The 24,366-nt window shown below is 38.7% G+C and overlaps 2 protein-coding genes across 4 annotated transcripts; one reads left to right on the top strand and one right to left on the bottom strand.

Moving 5' to 3' along the window:
* Positions 1-356: 356 nt before the first annotated feature.
* hspbp1 (HSPA (heat shock 70kDa) binding protein, cytoplasmic cochaperone 1) lies at positions 357-9,064 on the bottom strand. 3 transcript variants are annotated; one of them, XM_034190123.1, is made up of 8 exons: positions 8,793-9,064; positions 8,495-8,625; positions 7,151-7,367; positions 6,740-6,964; positions 5,902-6,057; positions 4,266-4,362; positions 4,070-4,181; positions 357-752 (listed from the first exon to the last, which is right to left on the bottom strand). In XM_034190123.1, exons 2-8 carry the CDS (start codon positions 8,612-8,614, stop codon positions 672-674), a joined length of 1,008 nt encoding a protein of 335 aa, XP_034046014.1. In that variant the 5' UTR covers positions 8,615-8,625; positions 8,793-9,064; the 3' UTR covers positions 357-671. The 3 variants fall into 3 exon arrangements, with proteins under 3 accessions (XP_034046014.1, XP_034046013.1, XP_034046011.1); XM_034190122.1 differs by lacking the exon at positions 357-752 and having other exon boundaries at positions 3,948-4,181; positions 8,814-9,064; XM_034190120.1 differs by lacking the exon at positions 357-752 and having other exon boundaries at positions 3,948-4,181.
* Positions 9,065-9,613: 549 nt separating this feature from the next.
* Positions 9,614-24,208, top strand: tufm (Tu translation elongation factor, mitochondrial). The gene is made up of 10 exons (XM_034190119.1): positions 9,614-9,753; positions 13,843-13,889; positions 14,008-14,146; positions 14,270-14,436; positions 15,031-15,300; positions 15,481-15,613; positions 18,320-18,424; positions 19,938-20,089; positions 22,607-22,726; positions 23,805-24,208. The coding sequence occupies exons 1-10, from the start codon at positions 9,717-9,719 to the stop codon at positions 23,973-23,975; spliced, it is 1,341 nt and encodes a 446-aa protein (XP_034046010.1). The 5' UTR covers positions 9,614-9,716; the 3' UTR covers positions 23,976-24,208.
* Positions 24,209-24,366: the final 158 nt, after the last annotated feature.

Here is a 24,366-nt window from a genome sequence, read left to right on the forward strand (position 1 = left end):
TCCACAGGAGAGGCCAACAAACAGTTTGTGTTAGACTTTTATGAGGACAATGAGAAGTTTACTGTTTATCTCCTGTTGGGACCCTTAACAGGAGTAACCAGTAGAAGAATATTTGTAAAACAAAACAGTTTACCTAGTTTTAAACAGTGTGTTATTTCTCTACCTTTAAGACTATGGTTTATACAAATCTTCAAATCTGCGACTTGAGGTACAACAGACAATTTTTTTCAGAAAATTCAAGCAGAAACGCTATTTATAAAGTTGTAGCACCAGATGTTTACCACAGAAATATGTAAAGGGCACTTAAGCACTGTATTTGATTTAAAAAGAGCAAGAAAAAAGGCATTTAAAACACATACACTATCACCTATTTATTTTATTTGAGAAAACTAATAATCTGACATTTTTACAGTTTTCTTATTAACAAATACAGCTTCCCTCATTGTTCAGGTCAGAGCCGCTTGATGAACTGTAACTGTTCTGTGTGAAATTAAATCTTTGACAAAGTGAAAACTCTTTACTAGCATAAGAAGTGCCTCAAGATGTATTTTGAACAACATAGTTATTTACAAAATAAAATTCTATTTTTGAGCAACATGAAAAATAAAGACCAACGAGAACCATCTGTGGTTGTTGAACATAAATGACCGAAACGTGCAGCAGTCTGTAGGTCAGCGATCCATTCCAGCGTTGTCCACTTGCTGCCCGCTAAAACACAAAACTCTTAAACGCTCACAGAAGTCCAGTTCTTCCTGTTGGAAAGACAAATGTGACTTCAGGAAAAGGCTTCTGCCATGTATTTAGTTTGCTACATGTCTATTTGAGACATTTAATTGTCACACATCATTATCATCTTCCTATGATGGCAATAACGCTAAACCTCTGTATTCAACTCTTATTAAAATATAGATTTCTACTAGACATGAAATTACCTAAAAATGGGGTTTAAATTGGTCTTTTAATCCATTTTTGTCTTACATTAGGGCTGATACGAAATTACACTTTTTAAAATGCCATTTACATTTTGCAGCACTAATTTACAATTTCAAATTCTTTATGTCCACAGTACTTTTGGAACCTCATTCTCAAAGATATTGCAAAATGTGATCAAAAGTTAAGTCGAGGCTCAGTCTGCGTAATCTGCCTACGTTCCGGCATAAACAGTATTTTGGGTCGGATGATTTAATACAAACAAAATATACAGTAGTGTTCAGAATAATAGTAGTGCTATGTGACTAAAAAGATTAATCCAGGTTTTGAGTATATTTCTTATTGTTACATGGGAAACAAGGTACCAGTAGATTCTCACAAATCCAACAAGACCAAGCATTCATGATATGCACACTCTTAAGGCTATGAAATTGGGCTATTAGTAAAAAAAAAAGTAGAAAAGGGGGTGTTCACAATAATAGTAGCATCTGCTGTTGATGCTACAAACTCAAAACTATTATGTTCAAACTGCTTTTTTAGCAATCCTGTGAATCACTAAACTAGTGTTTAGTTGTATAACCACATTTTTTCATGATTTCTTCACATCTGCGAGGCATTAATTTTGTTGGTTTGGAACCAAGATTTTGCTCGTTTACTAGTGTGCTTGGGGTCATTGTCTTGTTGAAACACCCATTTCAAGGGCATGTCCTCTTCCGCATAAGGCAACATGACCTCTTCAAGTATTTTGACATATCCAAACTGATGCATGATACCTGGTATGCGATATATAGGCCCAACACCATAGTAGGAGAAACATGCCCAGGTAACTCCAGACTGTCTTTGATCATCCTGGAGCTGATCAATGGGTGAGCCTTTGCCATTCTGGTTATTCTTCTATCCATTTTGATGGTTGTTTTCCATTTTCTTCCATGCGTCTGTTTTTTTTTTTTGTCCATTTTAAAGCATTGGAGATCATTGTAGATGAACAGCCTATAATTTTTTGCACCTGCGTATTAAGTTTTCCCCTCGCCAATCAACTTGTTCAGCACAGGTGCTGGCTTCATCCTTAAATAGGGGACACCTGATTCACACCTGTTTGTTCCACAAAATTGACAAACTCACTGACTGAATGCCACACTACTATTATTGTGAACACCCCCTTTTCTACTTTTTTTTTTACTAATAGCCCAATTTCATAACCTTAAGAGTGTGCATATCATGAATGCTTGGTCTTGTTGGATTTGTGAGACCCTACTGCAGTGATTCTCAACCGGGGTGCCGCGGCACCCTACGGTGCCGTGATCGATTGTCAGGGGTGCCGTGGGCAATTATCAAATATCACCATTATCGGGTGTATGTGCTGTAATAGTGTGGCAGATGGTGTAATGCTCTTTTATTCCAGTAGATGGCAGCAGAGCGTGCAGTAGCGCTGAGCCGTGTGCCGACAAGGAGGCGTGATCGCCATTTTAATTCCGGGCAATTTAGTGATTTGTGTGCATAGAAGTTCACTTAGTCTCGTCAAGAAACAGGTGGAATATGCCGGAAAGCTGTGCATGTTGGCAAAGTCACAAACGGAAGAACAAGGGAGACAATATTTCCTTCCATAAGTAAGTGGTTTTGGTTATTGTTGTCACTTTGTCCGTGATATTTGGATGATAAACAGCTGTATGTCTCCTGCCGTACCTGTGTCGCCCGATGACACGGATCATTATTTTCACTTATGTCTAGTTGATATTTTCCACTGCTAGACCAATGTCTAGTTAAAATTCTTGTCGTTAGTGACTAAAAATTGTTGGACAAGACTGGGGAGTTTTTTTTTTTTTTTGCACCTTAAAATAATGAGATTAATGACCCACGCTGTGCTGCCACAGACACAGAGATGTGCACACACACACCACTGACTTCATGAATGAAACTCGGTCAATAAAGGATAATTGTGTAAAAATATAATATATATATAAAAGTATTGTAATGGTTTTAGGAGCCGCGCTGCGTTGAACACAGCAGCAGCAGCAGCTCAGCCGAGCAACGTAGCTTAACAGCACAGATCCGTGTAACTTTCAACACTAATATTTGAGAATGTGTGTGTGTCAGAGTAAGTTTATTACTTTCCTGACATAATTTAATGTAATTAAATTTTACTGGCTCAATATCCAGGTCAAAATGGCATTTTTTTTAACACGTATTTTGCGAGCATTTTTCTGAGTGTGTTCAGTCGCGAATTTCCATTGAAAATGCATTAACATCCGGGTATTTCGTCAATATTTTGCCCGGTTAGGAGACGTCATGTCGCTGTCCATGAAGGGACCTTTTCGTTTAGTGTGCAGCATTGGGACTGCGCTCTCTAGTTCTTATATACAGCTCCATGACTATAGTATACTATGTTACGTCATATCTGTACCGCACGTGTTGCTAACATGCTAACGCACCGTGTAGACAGTCAAGTTAGTGGTGCATGACACGTGACACATGACAGTGGTATGCCGCAGGATTTTGTAAATATAAAAAGGGTGCCGCGGCTCAAAAAAGGTTGAAAATCACTGCCCTACTGAATCTACTGGTACCTTGTTTCCCATGTAACAATAAGAAATATACTCAAAACCTGGATTAATCTTTTTAGTCACATAGCACTACTATTATTCTGAACACATCTAAACATGAAATTCCTGATGTTATATTGTTGCACATTCCTAAACCATCCAGCAGGTGCTAGTGTTCAACAGAAGTACTTTTTATAAGAAAGACAAACCAGCACTCTGTTCTTGATTGATGTGCTGCATCAAACTTAACTGCCATCTTATGACTTCATTCTCACTATCTGCCATTTAACTTTGAGTTATATGATGATATAATTTGTTCTTTTGGGGTTTTGGCTTATAGAAGCTGATGGGAACAGACTAAACCATCCACCTACATTTTTGCTGTGCAACACCTATGCTGTTACAAGCATAGGGAATAAAGTTTGCACATCCAAACAGGTGTTTATCCCAACAAACTTCTTTTGTCTCAAAAGACACACTCTACCACAACACCACCACCACCACTAAAGTACAGTCACAGTGCTTAATGTGTGCTCACCAAACCAGAACCCATTTTCACTAACACTGTGGGTCCTACAAAAAGAAAGTTGCATAATTACCTGACATTCTTCCTTTCCACCGAGTTCTCTGGCTCTCTGTTTGAGTAGTTCCTCCAGACCCAGAGAGGCATTCCGGCAGTCTCTCAGGCCATTTGGACAGTCTTCAACCAAACTAGACACACAGTGGCAACAAGGATGGATTAACAAAAGCAAAAACAACAACTTGTCTGTGTTAAAGTCAGAGACAGTTACATACAGGCAGAGGCAGCCAAGCACATGTTCGTGGAAAGATGAGTGAGGTGTTCGAAGGACCGATACCAGCTGCTGGACCATACCCATGGAGACAACAGTTTCTGCAGGAAAGGAAGGGGACAAATTGGGAATATGACAGAGTTATAGCCATACTAATTCTAAAAAATAATTAAAGGGGTCAGATTGTGCAAAAGAGTTTTGAAATCTACATTTTACATTTAAACATTATTGAATGTTCATGTTAAAAATTTGAAAGTCCTACAATTCTATGACTGTTACAAATGTTGTAAGTAAACATTTAAGCCTGGTGAAATTTTTCATTCCAGATAAATATAACTCCTTTAAATTCTAAAAATGTAATTAAAAAAAATAGAGAGAGTGATGGAGTATAGCTAGACAGACTACATAGGTGTAAAGTGTGTGTGAGAAATTTCAATTTATTTTCATTTATATAGCGCCAAATCACAAGAGTTGCCTCAAGGCGCTTCACACAAGTAAAGTCTAACCTTACTAACCCCCAGAGCAGCAGTGGTAAGGGAAAAACACCCTCTGAGGAAGAAACCTCAAGTAGACCAGACTCAAAGGGGTGACCCTCTGCTTGGGCCATGCTACAGACATAAATTACAGAACAATTCACAAAACGAATATACAGGAAATGCTGTTGGTGCACAGGACAGGAGGGTCTCCAGCACAAATACCACACCCATCTCTGGATGGAGCTGCAACTTAAACAGAGAGAAAAAAAACAGAATCAGACATCAGAAAGACAAGAAATACAGTATAATTTAACAGCATTAAACAACAAGAAAAACAGGAAATACTAAGGTGATCGCCAGCCACTAGCCCTAAGCTTCACTAAAAAAAAAACAAAAAAAAAACAAAACAAAACAGAATTTATTTCCTAATAAAATGAATTAAAAGAGTAAAAACCGTAGTATACCAGTATGCTAGCATTACAAAAGAGAAAATAGGTGCGTCTTAAGCCTGGACTTGAAAGTCTGCACAGAATCTGACTGTTTTATTAACGCAGGGAGATCATTCCACAGAACAGGGGCATGACAAGAGAAAGCTCTGTGACCTGCAGACTATGAGGAATGATTTGTACTTGGGGTAACTAACCCTTTAAAGCTGGCATCTTATTTTCATTCAGACTTGTATCCATATTGGACACCAAGTTATTTTATCCATGTACCAAAGTATACTGCCAATAAAAAAATAAAAAAAAATCAGGAATATTAACTGATGAATTTTAGCTTTTTGTTTGTTCATTTGTTTTTTGAGTAAGTGGTACCCCAAAATATTAATATTATACTCAAAGAGCAAACAACATATGCACTACCTCTCTTTTCTCTCATATAACTGTCCACTATCCACTGTGCTGTCTCTTAAGAACTAGATCTGTCCAGGTCACTAAGAGTTGTCCTCATCAGAATGTGGACTGATTGTCTTTTCTAATGACACTTTGACCTTGTCCAAAGGGCATCTGGAGTTGATCCCCTCGTTACTAGTACTTCTCCTACTTCCACATTTGATTATTCATACTATGTGTCTAACATAATATATAGTAATTCCTAAAGCCCAGTGAGACATAAAATAAAAACAAAAAAAAGACTGTGATTGTAACTGTTTGTTATTCATACCCTTTTGCTCAGGATGTGCCGTCAGCAGGTTCAGCAAAAGAAAAGCAGACTTCATTCTGAGCTTCTCGTTGTCTGACTGCATACCCTTCATCAACACGGAAAAGCCATCATGTGAAAGGAAAGCTTGGAGGCCCGCCTCCTGCTCACGAACCAGACCTACAATCACATCAGGATCCAGTTACAACTCTGTTCTCACAGGAAAAAAAAATGCACTCTTTATGAGGTTCCCTGTGTTCAGGTACTAACTTTCCTTAGAACTTTGTGGATTAGTAAAAATACTATTTTTGAAAAGTGTATGCATTAGCCAACCACAAAATTGATTATTCCATTTTCTCACAAGTCACCATGGCAGCCATCTTGAATTCGTGAAAAATGGCAGCTTAAAATGGGAGTTTTTTTCCAATAGCTTGGCTTTTGTCCAGTAGCCAGATACACATTTTCAGGGCCAAGGAATACACTGGTACCAATCACAAAAATGTACATGTGGGCAAAATCATATATACAAATCCAACATGGCGACCCATAAATTTAACTTTGCCCATATAAATATTTTTATAATTAACGCCACTGAATTCCGTGGCCCTGAACATGTATTTAGCCACTGGAAGATCCCATGTCATCTAGAAGTCAAGATATTGGGGAAAAATTCCAAATATAAGTCACCATTTTTAACAAATCCAAGATGGCACAAATTGTATGGCATTTTACTGTCACTGTATCTTTGATCAATGTTACTACAGATCAGCCCAAATGAGCCAAAGCATCCAGTTATGCTGCTACTGAGTTTATGGTCAAGCTGACAGTTCCCGGTTCAAGGATTTTAGCAGTACATACTCACACGAGACAGCGTAAAGGGCTTTTACTCTGACAGTGGGGTGGGGATCTGAGTCTGTTAACTGCAGTAGTTTAGGCAGTGCTCCGAGGCTTAGCAAGTGCACCTGCACCTGTGGCATATTCTGGGCACAGCAGGCGATAAGATCGGCAGCACGCCACCTCAGCCCACTCTGTACGTGACAGAGATACTGGGAAACACACAATTCCAGTCCACCAAGAACCATCAAATCTGCAAAACACAGCAAAAAATGAAAGATTACAACACCTCAAACAAGAGACATCAACAGAATACTTTCAGAACATCAAACCTACAGCCTATACCATGTGACATTTACCATAGTAACTCAGTATATTACTGACTTTAAAACTCAAACGAGAAAGGCTTACAAATAAGCATCATGTCCCAAATACAAACCTCGAGCATTATCTAAGTTTTCACACAACTCCGACAGAATCTCAAAGGCCGACTCTTGCTGATCTTCATCCTCTTCATCCCTGTCCTCCTCGCCTTCACTCTCCTGTTCCTCCATACTCTCTTTGCGTAGGACAGCCAAACACTGCTTCACCTGCTCCACCTCATCCATCTGCCCTTTACAAACCTCTGAAAGAGCTTCTGCCAGCCAAGCTTTCCTCTGGGACAAATAAAGAGGGGAGAAGATTTCAGGTTGTACTGCCTGTAAACCAGTTTTTTTTTTCCCAATTAATTTAATAAACTTGAAAAACAGAAATAGGTATATAAGTACATGTAAACTAAGATCACCTTTGTCCTTTTAGATTATTTTTATAATCCAGATCTTGTAAGTCAATGAGCTCAGTGTGGGTGTAGTTGGAAAGACCAGAAAGTGACTTTTTGTAACCAGACAGCAGTCACGTGACTTTTTTTCAATCACTGAAATGATTTTTAAAAACTGTATTTTGATTTTCCATGATTCTCACCTTTTATCTGTTATGGAGAGCCCAGTAAAATGTGTTAATTATTTAATGTTGCTGTATGACGACTATATACAAATCACTCTTCAGCCTATTTTAGCTGCATGCCATACACAGCATGCATGAACAAAATAAATAAATAAACAGAGAGGCGCTGGGTCTATTCTCCATTGGAGGGCAGTATATGCGATGCAACATGTCTGGACCGTGTCTGGGACACGTCCTCCATGGTGGTTATTCTGAAAACATGAATGCCTCAATGAAAAGCAACATGCAATTCAGCTTAACTCAAGTGTGATGCTTGCTATGTGTTTCAGGCCATAGTAAAGTATAAAGCTGCAGCAGCAAGTTTGATCATCACCTCTGGGAAAAGAAAGAGAGAGAGAGTGTTGTTTCTGCACTAAAGCATGGCAGGAGAAAACTGCTCTGGGTGGCTGTGAATTTGCCACAAGTTGTAAACAGTTTTCTGGCTGCTGTAGACTCGATGGGTTGACATCGGCTTGAACTTACAAAACTCTCACTTATTTCCAGTCCTTCCAACATTGTGAATCCACTTGTTTCTAAGTGCTGCATTCTTAGGAAAAACATAGAAGTTCACATGTTTATCCCTGAGATTGTTATTGAAGCATTCAGGGACACAACAAGTAATCCCGGGCATTCTGAGCCTTTTGTTTACTTTCTGACTGTCCAGGGTGTACCCCTCACAGCCTATGATTGTTAAGACAGGCACCAGCACCTCCATGACTGCTGACTGGAATTAATGAAGATGACATCTGGACCTACAGAGTGCATGGGATTATCTGGTATCCAAATTGCTGCAGAAACACACCTCCTCTGACATGGGGTCAACAGGAGCAGGACCCTCTGGGGCAGAACCAGCTTCTACTGCCAGGTGTAGCACCCCCTGTAGGTTCGGAGGGTATCTTCTGTTCTGTCTGTTTTCTGCCATGACGAACAATGCTAAAAAGAGACTGATAACATCAATCCTATGTACAGAAATTATGAATGTCTCAATTCACAAATTCACCGAACAATCAAAGGATTCTATCATTAACCATTTAGCGATGACCATTTTCCTCAGCTAGCTGAGTCAGCCTTCACGGCAAAGTGTTGTAATCCCATCTTACCTTTCCAAAAGATCTACGAACCTATGTTGATTAAACCCACGCACGTCTTCTTTTAACGCCCCTTATACACAGAGAAACACGAACGCGCTGCTGCTAGAACATTCTAGCTAACTGTAATTCACGAGTGAAAACGAAGATGCCATGCTTTACCATAATGCTTATATAAATGGGACAAACGCACTTTATAAGGTATCTGTTTAGCCGCAGTCACCCCTGACTTCAAATTATTTTCAGTCTTCACTGTGTTCATGTGAATGGTATTCTTTAAAAAGTACTTTTTTCCAAACATTTTCTAAGTATTTATGAGGAACGCGAATGGACTCCACTATATTAGCACTGTTAAGGTAAAGCAAGTGCGTCAGGTTTTTAATATTATCCAAAGAGTACCAGTAGAAGTGACATAAACAAGATTTAAGCAGTTTCGAATATGGCAAAAATATATTTAATGAAACACGAGAACACTGAAGACAAAGTAAAATAGATAAAGAAGAAACAAAAGCATACATCAAAGGAAAAGCAATTTGAACGGCTTTCAACTTTGGTTGTTGCTTAGGGTTCTATGATCTGGAAAAAAAACTAGTTGAATCGATCCGCTGTCACTAAATGAACAAAATATGCATTTTGTGTATATAATGTATTAAGACTATTTTTTTTATCGTAAATAAACATTTCTGACAATAAAACATATGCAAGCTTGTTTTCTGCAAAATGACAAAGAAATGGTTTTTACTGAGTTGGTTATTATTGCTATTGTAAAGCACTTTGAAATAAATCAAGGTATTATTATTAATATTATTGTTGTTGTTAGTAGTAGTAGTAGTGCGATGATGCGGCAAGTTTGTTTGACACTGAAACGAACCGACGTTGACCGACTAATTACTCTCTTAACTAACTGATAGTCTTTGATTCATCCAACCATCCAAGATGGCGTCGCTTATAAAGCTGCGTGCATGTTTCTCTGGTAAATTGTATATACTTTTGTCGTATGTAACTATTTGTACCATCCTGTCACTTTATTTCGTTTTGTGTTGCCATGTGAGTAGGCTGTTTAAATATATTGTTTGTCGGTGTAGAGGAAGAGGCCACTAAAGGAAACGATGCAGTCTCTTCAACAGTGCAACAAGGTCACGTTACCGGAGCGCGGCAGCTAGCGATGTGATTAATGAGGATTAAAAAAAAAAATATCTGACAAGAATTAGCTTCGGTTTGAAAACAGTAAGAGCGCTCCGTGTAGCTCATGTCAGTTGCTGCTGTACTTACGTTTAATGCATGGCTTTGTGAATTAAGTTCGTAAAAAATACCCCGTTAGCTTTATTTTAGCAATGGCCTGACAGGAAGTTTGACTCGCCTCCCACAGTGCACTGGGCGCCATAGCAACCTGCACAAAGGGTAAAACTATATACAGTCTATGGGTAAAACAAATGTTTCAGTTTCCCTCATAAATTGTAAATGGAAATGATGTGACATTGTCCATGTCCAAAAATAAACCAGATTGCGCCAAGATTTTGGAAAATAGAGTTCCACAGAAAATTATTTTTCCCACCCAAGGAGACCTTATGGGAGAGAACAGGTGGTGCAGAAGTTACATTGTTTTAATTTACTGCTCCGTTTGTAGCGGTGTAGCCAGTTGTTGTTGGGAACAACTACTGGGTTACCTAATATTAGCTGCACCGTTTTTAAACAGTACTGTGCATTACACAGTATTTTGCACATAAAATTACTGCAGCATCATGTCCACGGATTGCAGTAGAACAGTACTGTGTACATGATTTATTACATTGGAACCAAAAAGACAGGGGGAAAAAAAACCCTAACAACGACAGCTTTCACTACTGTTACTGCTATGTGCAGCCATGTTGGACTATAAGGTGAGACAATGAGGTGTTAAGACTATGAAATAAGACTATAAGGTGAAGTAGAGAAGCTTGAATCTTCGACTGGACTGGGTTGCTTGACGCGAGGACGTTTCGCTTCAAATCGCAGAAGCTTCCTCAGCCAAAATTCTTGCTCTGGTGGTCTGACTTCTGTCTTGACTCTTGTCGAGAAGAAATTTCTTCTCGACAAGAGTCAAGACAGAAGGTGACAGAAAGTTCTGTCTTGACTCTTGTCGAAGAAATTTCTTCTCGACAAGAGTCAAGACAGAAGGTGACAGAAAGTTCTGTCTTGACTCTTGTCGAAGAAATTTCTTCTCGACAAGAGTCAAGACAGAAGTCAGACCACCAGAGCAAGAATTTTAGCTGAGGAAGCTTCTGCGATTTGAAGCGAAACGTCCTCGCGTCAAGCAACCCAGTCCAGTCGAAGATTCAAGCTTCTCTACTATGGAAACCACCTGGACAACTGAGAGCCTACACAGAAACTATAAGGTGAAATATAAAAAATATATATAAGGTGAAATAAGACTATGAGGTGTTCTGAAAAGTTGAGGAGTTGGGATTCTGACTTAACGGGGTATAACTGGGGAAATTCCAATGTCAGAGTAGAAATGGAATGTGCCAACAGTGTTGTTTATTATGTTGCCAAAAGTAGGTGTTTCTGCTATGTATATTTAAAAGTGTTGTCATTGATTTAACCAACAATGGCACTAAAAGGGAAGATGTCTCATTTTATTTGACCAAGTGTGGGACAGCTGAGACTCCAGCTAGTACTAAATTGTGGCAGCCCAAATCTGAATATCATTATGTTTGCTCCTCACATTTTATAGAAGGTGTTAGGCTGCGGGTTAGCAGTGGACTGTATAGTACTGTATCAGCGTGGTTCCAGCGATGCATTTAATAGCTTATGTAATTTGATTTACTATGATAATTATTTGACACATTTCAGCATAAAATCTCTCGTGTGGTAGAATTGGAAAGGGTATTTATAGCTTATTATTTTATGCATATTACATTCAACATTGTCTTAAAATGTATTCAAATTATACAAAACACTATCACCCAACACTGCCATGACATATTTTGGACTAATACAACCCCTGGCAAAAATTATGGAATCACCGGCCTCGGAGGATGTTCATTCAGTTGTTTAATTTTGTAAAAAAAAAAAAAAAAGCAGGTCACAGACATGACACAAAACTAAAGTCATTTCAAATGGCAACTTTCTGGCTTTAAGAAACACTATAAGAAATCAGGAAAAAAAATTGGGGCAGTCAGTAACGGTTACTTTTTTAGACCAAGCAGAGGGAAAAAAATATGGAATCACTCAATTCTGAGGAAAAAATTATGGAATCATGAAAAACAAAAGAAAGCTCCAACACATCACTAGTATTTTGTTGCATCACCTCTGGCTTTTATAACAGCTTGCAGTCTCTGAGGCATGGACTTAATGAGTGACAAACAGTACTCTTCATCAATCTGGCTCCAACTTTCTCTGATTGCTTTTGCCAGATCAGCTTTGCAGGTTGGAGCCTTGTCATGGACCATTTTGTTCAACTTCCACCAAAGATTTCAGAGTGTTTGAATATCCAGTTGTGTGGGGGGTGGGGAGGTGTGAGTCCATGACTTCAAAACGTGAATAGAAGACGTTCAGGTAGTTGGCCAGTTTCAGGTCGTCAATAGAACGAGGTGCTTTGGGCTTGTAGTTGGTAATCTCTTTCAACCCCCTCCACACAGAGGCCGAGTCATTGGCAGAGAACCTTTGCTACAGACGTGAACTGTACATGGATTTAGCCTTTGCCACCTCCTTGCTAAATATGTACTTTGCACCTCTACAGCTGTCTCTGTCTCTTTCTCTGAAAGCCACCTCTTTCTGCCGACGGAGCTGCTGGAGTTTAGGTGTGAACCAGGGCATTTCAGGAGTAATATCTTACTAGTTGGCCCGTTTGAATAGCCCCCTAACTGCTCCAATTGCATTTTTGCATTTTTTGAACTTGAAAATTCTTCTGTTATAAAGTTAATCAATATGAGGACAAAGGTTCAGCTTTTAGTTCATACCCTTTTTGTTAAGGGTCCAAAAAACCATTTTATTCATAAAAAAATAATAATAATAATATTGGCTGATTTATCGGCTATCGGCAAATCAGCCGATTTATTGATTCTCTGCATTTTTTTCATCCAGATATCGTTATCGGCATCGGCCTCAAAAAATCCATATCAGTCGGGCTCTAGTTGACAGTGCATGTCAGACCACAAACCAAGCATGAAGTCAAAGGAATTGTCTGTAGACCTGCGAGACAGGATGTCAATGTTATCTGACAAAGTAATATCAATTTTCTTTGCAGTGATGGCATACAAAATGGGTTTGTTGTCAAAATTTGTCTCATAAATGATTATGCATTGGTACATCAAATTGCACTATTGAACATGTTGCCAAAATGTTAATCACCATATCTTGACATTTGAGTCTATAATAGCAGTTGCCTATAATGTAAGCGTTACAATTCTGTTTTTAAGCCTGACCGATACATCTGTTGGCTGACATTATCACCTGATACAGATTGCATTTATATCGTGCTTTTCCATCTGAATCAGAAGCTCAAAGTGGTTTTCAATGGTGCCTCTTATTCACCCATTCTCACACACACTCACACACCAATGGCAGCATGTTGCCATGCAAGGCACTCAACTGCACATTGGGAGCAACTATTATTTTCCGGTCTGGCAGGGATTTGAACTCTGTCCTCACCGTGTAAAGACTAGACCTTTTTATTTATTTATTTTATTTATTTACTTCTTTTCACTTTGTAAAAAGGCTGACACCAGGTTGCTAGGTGGGGTCATGTGACTGATGAAACAGCATCTTTTTCAATCTGGATGATCCCAGACCTGAAGACTAGACTCTGAGAAGTGGACTGTCAGGGAAACTCCTGATGTAATGATATTTTAAATGGAACTCATTTCATGACCGATGTGTTAACAATAAGCAATAACAGAATATCTTTATTTTCCTTTTTAATTTAAAATGATTCAAATATCTAGATTTCAAATGACTAATACATTAATAATGCATTGCGAAATAAATAATTAAATCTGTTGACAGAAAATGGACATCAGCCATTTGCAGTCATATTAATGATAGATGAAACATGAATTTTAATCTATTTTTATTTGTTCAGCCCTTAAGGTTTCTTCGCCATCCTTCCTGCACAGTACCTTCCAACTGGTGAGGATTCATGGAAAATTCGAACCGCTGCCATTCGTGTGCTTGTTATGGCTTTCATAAATGTATTATTCTTGTGTGTGTGTGTGTGTGTGTGTGTGTGTGTGTGTTTGGATTTAAGTGTGCTGTGCGTCTCAGTCGACGGACATTTGCTGCAGAGGCGAAAAAAACTTACAGCAGAGACAAGCCTCATGTGAATATTGGAACAATTGGCCATGTTGATCATGGCAAGACCACTCTGACTGCAGCCATCACAAAAGGTTACCGATGCCATCACTTTTCTTCTCCTACCTGCCAAGAAGACAGTTAGATAAATCTCTGAAAAAAGTCTGGGATCTGGTTTTTAAATATGTGCATTTGACATGATTTGTCTGTGTTCTCAGTACTCGCTGATGCTGGTGGTGCTGCCTATAAAAAGTATGAGGAAATTGACAATGCCCCTGAAGAGAAGGCCAGAGGAATCACCATTAATGCATCTCACGTAGAATACGCCACAGCCAACAGGCACTATGCTCACACAGACTGCCCTGGTCACGCTGACTATGTCAAGGTAACAGCCACAGCAAGTGCAGATTAGGGGTTGCACAGAGTAATTTACTTTTCTGGTACCTAGTGGCACTTTAAGCTTATTGTTGATTCGTTGCTAATCATGGGATTGGGACACTCGTGTCCACAGCGAGAGCGGCAGAGGTGTCAAATCCAGCTTCAGAAAGTAAAAGTCCAGCCACATATTTGTTCCATCTTCCCAATAAACCAGCTGATTGTAATTAGTTCAGCTCTTCGGGCAGGTGGATGAGCTAATTATTGAGATCACCTGTTTTAGGTGCTCAAGTAGAAGCAACACATGGGAGGGTTTTTACTTTCTGATGCTGGATTTGACACCTCTGGAGAGCGGTAATGTCAGGAAAACTATTACTCATGGGCTGTGTTCAGATTGTAAAGAATTATCTTCTGTCATTTTATCAGTTAATAATTGTCATCCGCAGGTAGTCAACTTTCAAGATATGAATCTTGACTTTTAAAAATCAGAAGTTGTTCACACCCTGGTATAGAGCAAGAGTATTTGTTTGCTGAAGGATTTCAAGTGTTTAATAACATTAGTAAGTCTAAAAACATCAATTATCTTCATTGCTCTGTTTCCCAGAACATGATTACAGGCACTTCACAGATGGATGGTTGCATCCTGGTGGTAGCGGCCACAGACGGCCAGATGCCTCAAACACGCGAGCATCTCCTGCTGGCCAGACAGATTGGTGTTGAGCACATCGTAATTTACATCAACAAGGCTGACGCTGTAGATGACAAGGAAATGGTAGATCTGGTGGAACTTGAGATCCGCGAGCTGCTGACAGAATTTGGGTATGATGGCGAGAATGTGCCTGTGGTAGTTGGCTCTGCACTCTGTGCCCTGGAGGTAAATACCAATCCAAACATTTAAGTGGTTTATATTGTTCTAATACTGTTTAATCATTGAATTTACTAGCAGGTTACTGCTCATCAGTCAATGTGTTTGGGGATTAATTAGCTGTGTTCTAAGAGTTCCCTGTCTGGAGGAACATGCATTTGATTGACTGGCTGTATGCTTTGTCTTTAGAACAGAGATCCTGAACTGGGTGCAAAATCAGTGTTGAAACTGCTGGAGGTTGTGGATTCCTATATTCCTCTGCCAACAAGAGATTTGGATAAACCATTCCTTCTGCCCATTGAATTGGTGTTTTCAATCCCAGGTAGGTAATGTTCATACTCGGGCTGTACAGTGTGTCTTTTCATTGTTAATACTGTGATATGCTTATGTGATGCACTCATATTGAAGAAGATAGTTCAAGGTTAAGGCAACAAAGTGGGAAAGCTTGTTTTCCACTCTTAGTCTGCAGAACACCTCTGCAAGTCAGGTCATAAACCAGAGTGTTCACTAGGGCTAAAATGATTAATCAAATAACTCCAATAATTTCATTGCCAAAAATGTTCAAAGCAAATTCTTTGCCTCGAGGCTTTGTTTAATGTTGTAGTATATATACCAGGCCTGTATGTGGTGCTGTAATGCTCCCACAAAAAAACAGAGAAAAAGAAGATAGAGCGTGCACATAACTAATGTAAGAGCTAATCAATGTAGCAGTCGACACTACAAGTTTACAAAGCCGCGCACTGAGTAAAATAAAGCCTTTTAAGAGAAAGGGTCCTCACTGATCGTCTGAAATGGACTTGTTGCACATTTAAAGTGAAGCATTGTGTTTGTATATTTTTTTTTAAAACACGGTTTGGTCCGCTGGCTGCTCTCCACCTCCGATGGTGGAGCGAAAGGATGTGCACTATAAGAGATTCATGTTTAACTATTAAAAAAATGCCTTTATTCACATTTGATAAAAGTTTTTATCAACAGGCTGTACAGTTGATTTATCAGTGCAGCTTTTGTGGAAATGCTGCGTTCCACAGCCGTTTTTCAAAGGCTGTGTTATTTGCCAAGTATCCACAGAAAACAAGGAATTTGACCACGCTTTGAGCTGCACTCTGTACAGCATGTATAAATATACACTAAACACTGAATAAATCACAGTAATAAAAAGTGCAAATGAAATGTGCAATAAAAAAAAAAAAACAATATCCTGTCTGCAGACTGAATATTTCACAGACCACCTGGGCTTATGATTCGGCAAAGCTCCAGAACTCTTAACAGTGTGAAAAAATAAGGAATAAGAGAGAGAGAACACCCTAAACTTAAATATCTGCATGATGGCACAGCGACATTGTGCCATTGCATAGGGAGAGCCCTGCCATTATTGATATTGTTTAAAAATGCAAAAGTACTTTTCATCCAATTAATCTATAAAGTACTCTATTCCAAAAGTATTTGATAGCTGCAGCCCTAGTGTTCACACCAGTCGACCAAACCGGACTTTTAGGATGTAATGTGCTTGGGCGTGGTCCAGACTGCACAGTACAAGTTCACCCAAAATTAACAATGCCATTGCTGGAAAAATTTCTGATACAAAAGCTGTTATGCGATTTAAAAAACCTACGCTTTTAGGTGAACTTATGTACTATTTGTGCTTTATTTATTTATTTATTTTACTTTATATATATTTTACTATTTTTATTTATCTATTTATTTATTTTACTTCTCACGGTGTGATTCTGCCATTTCCATCCTGTTCAAACCATGTGCGCGTTGTATACTGAATTTATGAGATCATGAGATGAAATAAACAGTCAAATATCTTTAAAAACTTATTTAAAAAATGAGAATATATGAATGAACTGAGAAAAAAATACGCATACACGAGTTAAAAAAAAAAAAAAAAAAAAAAACCTGGCATGGAGAAGCTGTGGCGATGTTCAGACGCTCGGATCACAAAAAGCAGGTAAGAACTCTGAACTTTAACAGCTGTTATTTTCCAAAGGTATTTATTTGTTCAGTCTTGAGCTTAATGTAGTGTTTAAGCACAAAACGTGACTGATGAGGAGAAACAATTTCAGAAATGCAACAGAAACAACCACAAATAAGAAAAAGTTGGGACTGCATGTAAAATGAAGATAAAAATAAAAATGTTGCACTATTCCAAGTTTCTCCACTCACAGAAGCCAAATATTCTTCCAGAGTTGTGTAATTATACTGCAATAGTAGAATATAAAGAAGGGAAAAAAATAGACAATATATTCGTCAATCGCAATTATTTGTCTGACAATTAATCGTCTCCAGAAATTCCTAATCGTGACAGCCCTACTTATTGTTCATATAATTTTCACAGGCTGAACTAAGCAAGGAAACGGTCTGAATATACTTATGCGGGTGAACTACTGAGATATTTATTATTTATTTATTAACATTTTTACATTTGTTGATTACTTGCTGTATTAGTTTAACCAAAAGTAACATTGACTCTGAAACTGCATTTACTTCAACAGGAAATATCACATCTTAGATTCACATTTGTATTTTTTTTTATCAAATTCCATGGCATGATTCACTAATAAATGTTTAAATAAAAACAACTAAAAACAGAATTATCACTACTGGTCTCATCTGTATGTGTGCATTACTGTGGTACTGCCACCAGATGGCATGTGTGGTATGTTTACTTTGTTGTTGATGTACCTGCTGGAAGTTTTTAATGTACTCGAGTGTAAAACTAATAAAGTGCTTTCAGAATTAAATCTTGGCAGATATCGTTACGTTTCCAGAAGAAAACACTGTATTTCTTGTATAATTAATAATTAATGGAAAAGGCACCTTTTAAACATGGTATTGCATGTATCTGTAAATATTATTTACAGATATTAAGAGGATTTTGTCTGTAAAATTATTGCTGTGACTTGTGGCTGTAAAATGCAACATTTCAGTGCTACAGACATTGGATTCAAAGTTGTAATAAATTGAGATATTTGACAGGGACATAGGAGAATGTTTTGAATTTGTGAATTAATGTGTCTTTCAGGCAGGGGTACGGTAGTGACGGGCACATTGGAAAGGGGTGTCATCAAGAAAGGAGACGAGTGTGAATTTGTTGGGCACAATCGGAACATGAAGTCTGTGGTTACAGGTGAGTGAAAAGAAGAAGGAACACTGAAATGGTTCTTGTATTATTTACAGTGGCTGTGGGTCAAAACATGAGAAATATATATTAGACAGTGTAAGTGCTGATTTAATAATGGACAGCCAATACAGATCAAATACTGCTGCTGGGTTTTTATTTTTATTTATTTTTTATTGAAATTCAAATTTGCATCAATTGTAATCAAGAACACTGCCAAAAAAGTCCTAAAAAAGCATTAAAGTAGTCCTGCATTGAAATAAATGTGGTCAGATCTCAGAAAGAAATAACTGATATGTATTTATAAGACCCTTATGAATGCAGTGAAGTAAATCTGCAAGCCCAAATTTGTAATTCAGCGGAGAAATCTTCATTTAAAAATGACAAATTTGCAACTAAAATTTGGCCCTCCGCGAAAACTGTTTGTACATCTAGGATATTGCAGTGACATGCGGCAGAAGACGGAGTGCTAGCGCCTTCAGTCCGATCCCGCATTGAAATTGATTTTGTTAGTAATGTTACTGTTATACACATCCTGGTTTCAACATCCAAAAGTAAGCTGCAATGAATGCGAGATTCAGATCAGTGGCGACATCGACAGCGGGCGACGTTCTTCCCCGACGCCTTGCTCTCACTGCCTCCGATGCGTTTACCAAGTCTGCGGGCTTGGTAAACGCCACAGCGGGCCACTCGCACTGCCCCCGTGTCTGCTGTGCAGCCAGCACCACCTCCCTGTCTACTGAATGGAGGTGCGGCCAACTTGGCAACAAGTCCAGAAACTACGCTCGCTGTTTTGATGCAGAGCGGCCGGCCGCCTGCAAAGACAGACTTCTTACGGAAAAATCTGCAGTGCCACACGGTCTCGGTAATCGCAGCCACAGAGCTCTGTGGCCGCTGAGAGAGGTTTGTATCTTTTTAATGACGGATTCTTTGCAGGTCCCGCATCCGTACCCCGCGACGGTAACACCGGAGGCTAAAGACAGTAGATTTTCAATGCGACACCACTCAATCAAATGGGCGTATGGGGAAAAAGTCCCCAAAAATAATTTTCAGGCAAAAATAAAAGAAATGTGTACTCACCAAACGTTACCACAAGACAATATGAAGTTTAAAAAAAAGTCAATCCTTCCGTATAAGACAATAAAAAGGTGCTTTTGTAAGATATGCAAACTGGCGTAAATCCACAAATTACAGTTGGTGCGCGCAATGCATGCTGGGATAGGGTCTTCTCTTAGACGTCTCGGCAACATCCCGGATGTGCTGACAGTTTTGTGGAGGACTAAATTTTAGCTGTAAATTTGTCATTTTTAAATGAAGATTTCTCAGTTGAATGGCAGATCTGGACTTGCACATTTACTTTACTACATTCGGAAGGATCTTATGTGTAAATTTAAGTTATTTTTTGGTCCAAAAATGTTGTGAGATCAAAAGTTTGTACTGTGTACTTGCACTGTGAATTTTGTGAGTCTGTAATCTTATTGTAAACAGGCACTCTCTTTATGTTCTTTCCTGTGTGACTCAGGTATTGAGATGTTCTACAAGTCTCTGGATCGAGCGGAGGCAGGTGATAACATGGGTGCCCTGGTGCGAGGCCTGAAGAGGGAGGACTTGAGGAGAGGCATGGTGATGTGCAAACCAGGATCCGTCATGCCTCACCAGAAAGTCCAAGCTCAGGTCTGAGAGCACAGTGTTTCTCTTAGTTCTCATTGAGACTGGTACATTTATTGAATAATTTCTAATGTTGGATAACTAAGGAGCAGCGGTGACCCTGGTGGACACCAAACCTATGCATGAAAGAAACTGACAAGCTCATTTCAAGCTACGTGCTACTTAAGAGGTATGGAGAGAGAAAGATGTTTCTGCTTTGGCTACATTCATACAAAAACCTTTGCTTTGGGTTGTTTAGCTTTATTTGAGTTTTAGAATGTAAACACTGCAAAACAATCTGAAAATAACAATTTTCTGATTAATTAATTTCTGTGCAGAAATGGTCTCACTCTCTCATGGTCCCCATACTCTCTCTCATGGAAAAATTCACACAAAATCCTTCTGCAGGGTTGTCTGGAAGATGACTGAGGTTTTGAATGTAGCCACTGAAAAACAAAGTAACAGATTGCATCTTTGATGTAGTATGTTTCTGTACAGAAATGGTCTTTGTGTCTGTCTCACTGATGACCACACCTGCTCCTAATCCATCATTATTCTAGCATCCACTAACCGTCCAGTAGACTCGTCTACAGGATATTACGCTTGTAAATGGGTATTTTTCCCCATTAATCTGGTTCATCAAAGTGTACTAGTTGTGAACAGTGTTGCCACAGTTACTTTGAAAAAGTAATCCGATTACTGATTACTCCTTGAAAAAGTAACTTAGTTACTTTACTGATTACTCAGTTGGAAAAGTAACTAAGTTAGATTACTAGTTACTTTTTTAGTTACTTTCCCCAGTTGCCGACAACAACCCTCTGCCACCTCAAAATGACAATGATACCTCTTTTGCCAAAACTCACTTTATAGTCACCCTTTCTTGACTTCAATGAAAATAAATCTTTATTTTATAAAAAGTAAAATAAAGACCTCTTTCTTGACCTCATATTTAACTATTGACAGCACTGCAACAGTAAAACTTGCAGTTTCTAACCTACATTGTTTATAAATGTAACTATAAAATTCATTCTAACATTTAAATTATCTCTAAACATTTTACTTGTCAATTCTTATTTTAAGTAGTATTAGTAGTTTAAAAAAAAACGGTTTCAAAACTGGACCTTTAATCTAGGGGTGTTGTGGGGGGGGGCACATCCTTGCACCACGCCCCCATTCCATCTGGATTCGCCCCTGCTTTGGCGTTTGAGCACAAAGAATGGATAACATTTATTTATGCAGAAAACATGACCAGATTTACAGGTAAGAAAGTTTTATTGTGTTTTCACATCATGTGGTCCTCAGAAAGAGAGTTTAGGTCCATTTGAGTGGAAAATAGTGTCCGTTGTTGACGCGTTGCGGAGGATCAGCTGTTTTTAGCAGCAGATACGGAGCGGCTCATCTCAGAATTCTAAATAAAGGAGAGAAAAAAAGCACGAGTCGTAGCTGCTGCAAAAAAACGCGGATGAAAAGCTCACAGCTCGCTTAAAGTGGGCAGTTCAGTCGAACCCCGACCTCCTGCCCACGGACCAAGTTTAATGCTGCTGTCGACCCACAATGAAAAAATAATAGTAACGCACAGTGACTTGGAGAAGTAACTTTAATCTGATTACTGATTTGGAAAGATTAACGCGTTAGATTACTCGTTACTAAAAAAAAAAGTTGTCAGATTAGAGTAACGCGTTACTTAGTAAGTAACGCGTTACCAGTGATGCCAGTCACTGGTTGTGAAGGTTTGATTGTTGTACACGCTTAATTTGGTGAGGTGCAAGATGATGGGACTTACTGTGTTCGCAAATTGGAGGGGAGTCCTTAAAGCAGCACTTGACGTGCGTCAATCAAGTGTCAGCATTCTTTCTCTAAATATTAAAACATTTTGAGCATACTTTACCCAGTGTCCAAAACAAAATGTATTTTCGTCCACAATATTGGGATCTCAATCTGGATTTTAACCAAATTGCATTTAAAAACCCTCATAGTGATTTTTGAGCACGAAGGAACAGTCGCTGGTCTGGTTTACAAACCCAATTTTGAGTCATTTTATTCCAGACAAATGGGATTCTTGGGAACCCAAAGACTTTGTTCCTGTTCATCATGACAATAATGTGACATCTGAGCTGCAGTGCAACGTGTTGTCATTTTCATCCTGCTCTAAACTGTTTGCAGGACAGTATGGATGCTGAAGAAAACTTTTTTGAAAGTAGAACTTTGTCATTGGATAGTTTGCACCAGATCTGTGCATTCTTGAGTTACTGACAGAAATGTTCATAAGTAGCCAAAGAGATCATTATTTAATAGTTCAGAGGAGACTGCATATTTCAAAACAATAAAAATCAATGAAGTCATTTAGTTAACAGAAAAGTAAAGCTAGAACATAATGTACATGATAAAGTCGGCAGTTGTAAAATGTTTAAGAATTGTGCTAAGGTAAACCAAAAATTACACAGCCCCTGCTTGGATGTTGTTTTAGAGCATGTAGGTTGTTGTAGTTGTTCCATGAGGTATAATTGAGATTTGTACTTGCAGTAACCTGTCTCTCTCTAACAGGTGTACATTTTGAGTAAAGAAGAAGGAGGTCGACACAAGCCATTTGTCAGCAACTATGGACCTGTCATGTTCTCTCTGACCTGGGACATGGCCTGCAGGGTGACTCTGCCCTCAGGAAAGGTACAGTATGGGTTTTTCATGCAAATGTATTAGGATTCCAATCACAACAACAGGTTTGCACTGAGGTCACAGTGACAGTGTATGTAATTTGACTTCTGTACGCCACAACTGATTCATAATGAAGCAGTCAAGATGTGATTGTAGTCTAGTGTGTGTAGAATTTCAGTTTTATTTCAAGGGGTATTACAAAAGTATTGCATTACTCATTTAGGAGTTGTAGCCTTTTTTTTTTTTACACAGTCCCTTCATTTTCCAAGGCCAAAAGTAATTTGGTAGTTGTATGAAAATCAAGGGTGTGGCCTGTTCCCCCCATTATTCCACAGCAAATTAAGCAAATAATCATTGTAGAGTTGATTTCAAGTCTTGACGGATCGAAAGATAAAGTTGGTTCAATGTTGATAAAATGTGGTGCAAATTATTGGTTAAACTAATAAGATTATTAGATGGAATAATTTTGACTGTGTTGAATGTTTTGTCTCCAGAGTAAAGGTCAAACAAGGTCAGCGTCCAATGGATTCTGTGTCATATCAAACATGTTGGCCCATAATGTGATAACTGAACATGACAGATGGTGCAAACTCTTCCTATTAAAGACCCCATTACTCAACTAATAGTTTGCATCATGCTTTACCAAAATTGGAGCATCTTTAATTTTTGACCCCTGTGTAACCTGAAATTCACCTTTGGCACCATTTTTGTTGCCACTAAGGAGACTGCAGCATTTCAAGGGAGAAAAGTGTATTTGGTGGTGATCATGGGTTCCAGACTTCAGGCAGTCGAAAGCTTCAGTACAAATGATTTTCATCCAGATAGTAACAATAATCCTTGTAATTTTAATTGTTAGTTTGCCCAATTACTTTTGGACATTAAAAATGAAGGGATTGTATGAAAAATGGCTGTACTTCTTACCGTTAATGTGGTATTTTTGTTAAATGCTTTCAATTAAAGCTGGAAGTCTGCACAACATGTACTGTTTAATTGCCTTGGTTCAAATCAATTGAAGTAGTGGACAGAGGGGAAATTGCAAAAAAAATAAAACGTTATGTGAGCTGTAATGTGTTATCGGTTTGATTTCCAGGAAATGGTTATGCCTGGCGAGGACACCTCCTTGATTCTGACACTTCGGCAGCCAATGGTCCTGGAGAAAGGCCAGAGGTTCACTCTGAGAGAGGGAAACAAAACAGTCGGCACCGGCCTGGTCACAGACCTCCTGACTGTGACTGAGGAAGATCAACACAACTGGGGATGAGGAGTTCCTCAGAGGACTGGGCTGAGTGGGTGGGACACGGGATATGTCAAGGGTTGGGCTTCTGTATGTGGTCATTAAAATAAAATATGCGACCCTGTGAACACACAACAGGATAGCAATTAAGGGCAAGGTTGTGAAGTTGGAACCAAAAGAATTAATGAGCTGTCATGTTTGTTTTGGAGGCCAGACTGTCATATGTCATTCATGTAATAAAATGTATTTAATAATAAAAATAGACCTTTTTTTAATAGCTGATAGACATTGAAATTTGGGAAGAAACGATACACACCAGAACCTTTATGGAGAGAGAATTAATGTGTGTGTGTGTGTGTGTGTTTTTTTTTTTTATTATATATAGTTTTTTAGAAATTATTGTAAATTTATTTAAAAA

The sequence above is a fragment of the Thalassophryne amazonica genome, chromosome 16 (assembly GCF_902500255.1).
Source record: "Thalassophryne amazonica chromosome 16, fThaAma1.1, whole genome shotgun sequence".
Taxonomy (NCBI): domain Eukaryota; kingdom Metazoa; phylum Chordata; class Actinopteri; order Batrachoidiformes; family Batrachoididae; genus Thalassophryne; species Thalassophryne amazonica.